A 6,309-nucleotide genomic window follows, 5' to 3' on the forward strand; every position below is an offset into this window, starting at 1 on the left:
CCCAGTGCAAGTGTGAACGAAATAAATAAATCTTGGACCGGTATGATCAACACACAATTTTTAGAATTTGTAAAAAAAAAAAGTTTCGGGTCAAAATGACCCGAGGGACGGATGAGGGTTTTTAAACAAGAAAAAATATATATCTGTAAATGGGGTGTGAAGACATATTTTTCCTTTGAATCAAGTAGATTTTTCTGACCCGGTTGGCAGGTATTTTTTTTTTTGTTTTACAGTTTTTCTCGATTGCTAAAACACTATAACCAGGCTTTTGAACTATAATTTCAAAACTATAACGCCATTTTTCAAAAAGCACACCCATTTTGCTGAACTATAAACACTATTCCCCTGCTTTAACACATGAGTCAGATTTGGTGAACTGTTACTGCTGTTCCTGCAACACAAATCCCTACATTTCTCAGTGCTTACACCATGTGGCCATTTAGAAAGCACTAGCATCACTAGCATTTCACTCAAGTCAGCACAGCTTGAGCTCAATTAGCAAACAATTACCCAGCTGGAAACACTAAGAGTCAAAATTGAACACACATCAATCAGATCCTTCAATAAATAGATAAAAGGGCCCGAATCAGTTCACTGAGCTTTGGAACAATGGATCCACATATGTGTGTGTATTTATATATACATAATAAATAAAAACAGTACCCATACATATAGTATGTAAACAAAAACGTTTATTTTGGACGTAATTAATCGCGATTAATCGTTTGACAGCACTAATTATAAGTAACTAAAACCTACAGAAAAATATATTTATTTAAATAGATTTTTAAATCTATATTAGCAAAATGTTTTGACACTTTTTGTACTCTGAAATATATTTAAAAATATATCTGAAAACATAAAAAAATGCATGAGAAAATATAAGTAACTAAAATGTATCTAAAATATATTTATTTTAAAATCTTTATTAGTGATAAATTTTGGCATTTTTGTATTCTGAAATATATTTAAAAATACACCACAAATACATTGTTTGCTTTATGGGTCAGAACTACTATAATTAACTGTATTATGACATCAGAAGCTTGCATATGAGAACTTTTTTTAATTAATAAATTAAGGAAATCTGGGTGAATTCACCTGCCAGCCATCTTTGATTTTCTGGTTGAAGATTCCATACTCATATCGGATCCCATATCCATAAGCAGCCAGACCCAGAGTCGCCATGGAGTCGAGAAAACAAGCTGTGGATCGCGTACACACAGTAAATATTGCTCATTTATATTAATACGGTAAATTATTTGTATAGTGTACGTGTGAGAGAGAGCAAGAGAGAAAGAGAGAGACCTGCTAATCTTCCCAGCCCTCCGTTCCCTAATCCGGCAACTTCTTCCATCTCTTCCAGATCCTCCATATCCAAACCCAGCTAAAAGGAAAAAGAGAGATTTAAAGAAAGCCAGATGCACAGATGGATAGACAAGTGTTTAGTCCTCTCTCACCTGGTAGATAGCCTCATCACAGGCGTTCTGCAGACCCAGATTAATCATGGTGTTCTGGAGCGCCCTACCCATGTAGAACTCCAGTGACAGGTAATATACACGCTGAAGCACACAGAAATATAAACAATTTAAAAATCAAACAGAGCATTCTTGGAGTGTACATTGGGTGCAAATTATGCCAAATTATTTTCCATCACAAAAAAAAATATATAGTGATCTTACTTAAGCCGTGCATAACTAGAAAAAAAAATGTATGAATTTTCATAACTTTTCCAGGACTGGAAATCACAATAAGTTGCCTACTCTAAAATATGATTATTATTATTATTATTTTAATAAATTAAAAATTCTCTTATATATCCAGGTTTGTCATGACAGTTTGAACCCTGGTAATAATCACAAACAACTGGAACAAATACATTATTTGAATCCATAAAACTTACTTGTAATGCATTATATTTCAAAGATTTAACCCTCATCCGTCCCTCCCGAACCTATAACAAAAGTGTCCCTCGTGGGTCAAAATGACCCGAAGGCTAAAAATTACACTAATTTTTTTTTTTGGTCCAGAAATCTTATATTGATCCATTTTTATAGATTTATTTTCTAAATATTTATGTAGGTTTTTCTATTATTTTTTGGTGGTTTTTATTATATTTACCTTTTATTCTAGATATTTTTAAGAAAATATAAGCAAATAAGCAGTTTTTGTACATTATTTCACCAAAAAAAATAAAAATAAAATAAAATAAAGACAATTTCAGTCCTGTTTCATCAAAAACCAACAGATGGCCTTGGAATTGAGTCACTGAGTGTATTTGATACCATCTGGTGGGGAAAAATGACATAAAATTACATTTTATGGTTACAGCCTCTAGAGGGGCCTATAAAACCCTATGGACATTTTTAACTGAGCAAAACAAGTGAAACATGAGAAATTAGATAATCTTAAGGCTTCATTTTGGTTGTTTATGGATTAAAATATATATTGAAACATTACAAAATCCATATTTTGTAAAAAATAAAAATTCTAACTGCATTATAACCTAAACATATGTATATTCATACAATTTCATAAATATGAAATAAATATATAATATATTTTTAAAAATATAAATATGATATAAACTCATTGGTCTCCCCCACATTACTCAAATCTAACTGTTTTAAGTAAAAAAAAAAAAAAATGGAAAAATGACAGTCATATCCCAGCAGAAACATGAAACACATTATAATGTGTTCTATGAGAGTGTGTGTACCATGTGTGTGTTTGTGCATGTGTGAGTGTGAGTGTGTGCGTGTGTGTATGTGAGTTTTTTCTGCATTGGGGATATTCTGTAGTCTCAGCCCTTCGTTTGGGTATAAATCTTTACTGGATTGTCTCAGATTTTGTATATATAAAACAAAATCAAATGTAATGAAAAATGCAGTTTTCTCGTAAATTCCATTAATTCCCATGCGGGTCAAAATGACCCGCGAGGGACACTTTTGTTACTTTTTTTATTGCATCCATTTAAACTCCTCGAATCCACTCAAAAAAAAAATGTGTGTATTCCCAGTGCAAGTGTGAACGAAATAAATAAATCTTGGACCGGTATGATCAACACACAATTTTTAGAATTTGTAAAAAAAAAAAGTTTCGGGTCAAAATGACCCGAGGGACGGATGAGGGTTTTTAAACAAGAAAAAATATATATCTGTAAATGGGGTGTGAAGACATATTTTTCCTTTGAATCAAGTAGATTTTTCTGACCCGGTTGGCAGGTATTTTTTTTTTTGTTTTACAGTTTTTCTCGATTGCTAAAACACTATAACCAGGCTTTTGAACTATACTTTCAAAACTATAACGCCATTTTTTCTAAACCCGATAGAGGAGTTTTTTTCGGCATGGCGGTGGGAAGTGTATGACCGAGAACCTTATATCCGTGCTCACCTCCTCCAGGCCATGGAAGAAGCCTGCCTAGACATATCAGTAGATGCATGCCAGGGGTGGATCAGGCATGCAAGAGGATTTTACCCTCGCTGCCTGGCTAGGGCCAATATAGCCTGTGATGTGAACGAGATTCTCTGGCCTGACCCAGAACAAAGATGGGATGCTGAGGCGGAAGAATTTTGATTTTTTATTTTTTTTTTACAGTTGTGCTGTGTAGTACATGAATGAATAAAAATGTGCCAATGTATACATTGGTTGTGTCTTGTGTTCACGTGAAAAGGTTTTTGAGGGGGAGAACCACAAGCAACATAACTTACCAGTTTTGGATATATTGTTTTGAATTTATTGCACCAGTGTGTGATACTATGTTGTAGTGTGTGTGTTTTTGAAAGCTTGTGTGTGATGTCTGAGGGAAAAGTTTGGTTTTTCAGCAAGAGTGAATGGTTTTGAGTGTAGAGCTTCATTTTGACCTGAAAATAGGATGTTTGGGGAAGTGGGTGAGACGTTATGGATTTGTGTTTACTGTTTTGAGAATACGAGGCATAGTTTCAAGAAATGTGTTTAAGCAATCGAGAAAAACTTAATCATAAAGTCTGAGAAAACAAGACTTCTCTTTTGTTATTTTACTTCTCAAGTAAATGTATCTTGATTTAATAAGAATCTTTAGACATTTGCGCTCTGAAACGAGACAAAAATAATGAGGAAGAGAGAATACTTTTAAAATTATGATGAAGAACATACTTTTTTGCTGTGTGATCAAAAGTAAAGTAATTTTCATATTCTAGTGGTTGGGAGCAGAGACATTGAAGCCTTAATGTTTTTTAAATTCATGAATTAATTTAAAGTAACGAAGAGCACTTTAAAGTAGTATTTTCTAGCTTTGTGTTTCTGATACAGCTCATTGTCTGCTGCAGAACATACTGATGTATTGTGTTCCCTGTATGATGCAGGTTATGTGTTTAAGAGTTGCACAAATGAGCGTCTGAACCCGGAGATCGGTACTGATAGGAGTTTTGTCTGTGGGTTTGCAGTCGGCGTGGCTGATGTTGTAATCTGTGTGAAAGAGTCTGCCTCCAGCGCTGCAGGATCAAACGCTGATGAATCTCATTATGTGCTGATTCTCTCAGAGTCGCTGAAGCTGCTGCTGGATCAGACGGAAGACAAAGCCTCCAGGATGAACAACTGCTGGACAAAACCAACAAAGATCTGGCAGACGCAAAACAAAAAGTGAGTCTCTGCAGGGATACCCTGAATATTCACTACCAGTCAAGTTTGTAATGTCTTTTTTTTAAAGAAGTCTCTTCTGCTCACCAAGCCTGTATTTATTTAATCCAAAGTACAGCAAAAACAGTACAATTGTGAAATATTTTACTATTTAAAATAACTGTTTTCTATGTGAATATCTGTTAAACTGTAATGTATTCCTGTGATCAAAGCTGTATTTTCAGCATCATTACTCCAGTCTTCAGTGTCACATGATCTTCAGAAATCATTCTAATATGCTGATTTACTGCTCAAGAAACATTTCTGATTATTATCAATATCTAAAACAGTTTAGTACATTTTTTCAGCATTCTTTGATGAATAGAAAGATCCAAAAATCAGCATTTATCTGAAATAGAAAGCTTTTGTAACATCATACACTCTACCATTCAAAAGCTTGGAGTCAGTATGTGTATATATATATATATATATATATATATATTAGGGCTGTGAATCTTTGGGTAGACAGCGAATCGATTCGATTTACGATTCATAGGTTTTCGATTCGATCCAAGAATGATTTTTGCAAATTCACAACGATTCAATTCGATTCGATTCACAATTAAATTTGATTCGATTAACGATTTGATTCTGCATTCACAGGATTATTTAAATGCTTCCCCTAAATTCTTTAAATGCTTAGTCAGGGGGCAAATTACATCTTATCTTTTACTTTGAATTTGCTATAAGAATTCAAATACACTGCTGGACAATAATCAATCATTTGTAATCTATACTTTTTTCCTAATGGCAATTTTATGATTGTTTTATATACTACAAACAATTATTTCAATTTTCTGCACAGCATTAGGTAGAAAATATACTTTATAGTTTCTGTACTATAATAAATGATATGTCAATTAGCACTGCATCATTCATAAATAGTATTTATTTATTGTGTTTATTATCTTAAAAGCATTGAATCGCTATAGAAATTGCGATTCATTCGATTCTTAGAGTTTTAAATCGATTGCTGTCTGAAATCGGCGATTCACAATTAAAAAAATCCACGTTTCAAGATCGATGCATATGCATCGTCAGGGTTTGTAATCGATTCATCGAGAAAACGAGTGAATCGTTACACCCCAAATATATATATATATATTGGGGGGGGGGGTTATATAAATGTATACTTTTACTTAATAAGGATGCTTTAAATTGATCAAAAGTGATGATAAAGACAAATGTTATTCTATTTCAGATTTCTATTTCAGATAAATATTGTTCTTCTGAACTTTCTATTCATCAAAGAAACCTGAAAAAAGTACTCGGCTGTTTTCAACATCATAATAATGTTTCTCGAGCAGCAAATCAGAATATTAGAATGATTTCTGAAGGATCATGTGACACTGAAGACTGGAGTAATTATGCTAAAAATTCAGCTTTGATCACAGAAATAAAGTACATTTTAAAATATATTCAAATATAAACCAGTTATTTTAAATAATAAAAATATTGTAATTGCAATTGTACTGTTTTTGCTGTACTTTGTATCAAATAAATGCAGGCTTGGTGAGCAGAAGAGACTTCTTTAAAAAACATAACAAGCGGCGCAGGTGATCTCACACAATCTGCTCTGAGCTCTGAGAGGGAGGCCCAGCAACAGCAGCTGGAGGAGCTGAAGGTAGGAGGTGTGGTGAAGATGTTCTGTGT

The 6,309-nt window shown here is 33.4% G+C and overlaps 1 protein-coding gene across 1 annotated transcript; it reads right to left on the reverse strand.

The window, feature by feature from the left end:
• Positions 1-1,077: 1,077 nt before the first annotated feature.
• Positions 1,078-1,571, reverse strand: LOC107670654 (glycogen phosphorylase, liver form-like). Its single transcript, XM_016463331.1, has 3 exons — positions 1,461-1,571; positions 1,309-1,387; positions 1,078-1,205 (listed from the first exon to the last, which is right to left on the reverse strand). The coding sequence occupies exons 1-3, from the start codon at positions 1,530-1,532 to the stop codon at positions 1,078-1,080; spliced, it is 279 nt and encodes a 92-aa protein (XP_016318817.1). The 5' UTR covers positions 1,533-1,571.
• Between the last annotated feature and the right edge of the window lie 4,738 nt (positions 1,572-6,309).

Source organism: Sinocyclocheilus anshuiensis, unplaced genomic scaffold (assembly GCF_001515605.1).
Source record: "Sinocyclocheilus anshuiensis isolate Anshui unplaced genomic scaffold, SAMN03320099.WGS_v1.1 scaffold1282, whole genome shotgun sequence".
Taxonomy (NCBI): Eukaryota; Metazoa; Chordata; class Actinopteri; order Cypriniformes; family Cyprinidae; genus Sinocyclocheilus; species Sinocyclocheilus anshuiensis.

What these genes read in the sequence shown, in the direction of transcription:
- LOC107670654 (XM_016463331.1), bottom strand. Translation starts at nt 1,532, where the DNA reads ATGGGTAGGGCGCTCCAGAACACCATGATTAATCTGGGTCTGCAGAAC. An exon ending in GTGATGAGGCTATCTACCAG is followed by an intron (nt 1,388 to 1,460) that starts GTGAGAGAGGAC and finishes TTTTCCTTTTAG; the next exon opens with CTGGGTTTGGATATGGAGGA. An exon ending in AGGGCTGGGAAGATTAGCAG is followed by an intron (nt 1,206 to 1,308) that starts GTCTCTCTCTTT and finishes CGCGATCCACAG; the next exon opens with CTTGTTTTCTCGACTCCATG.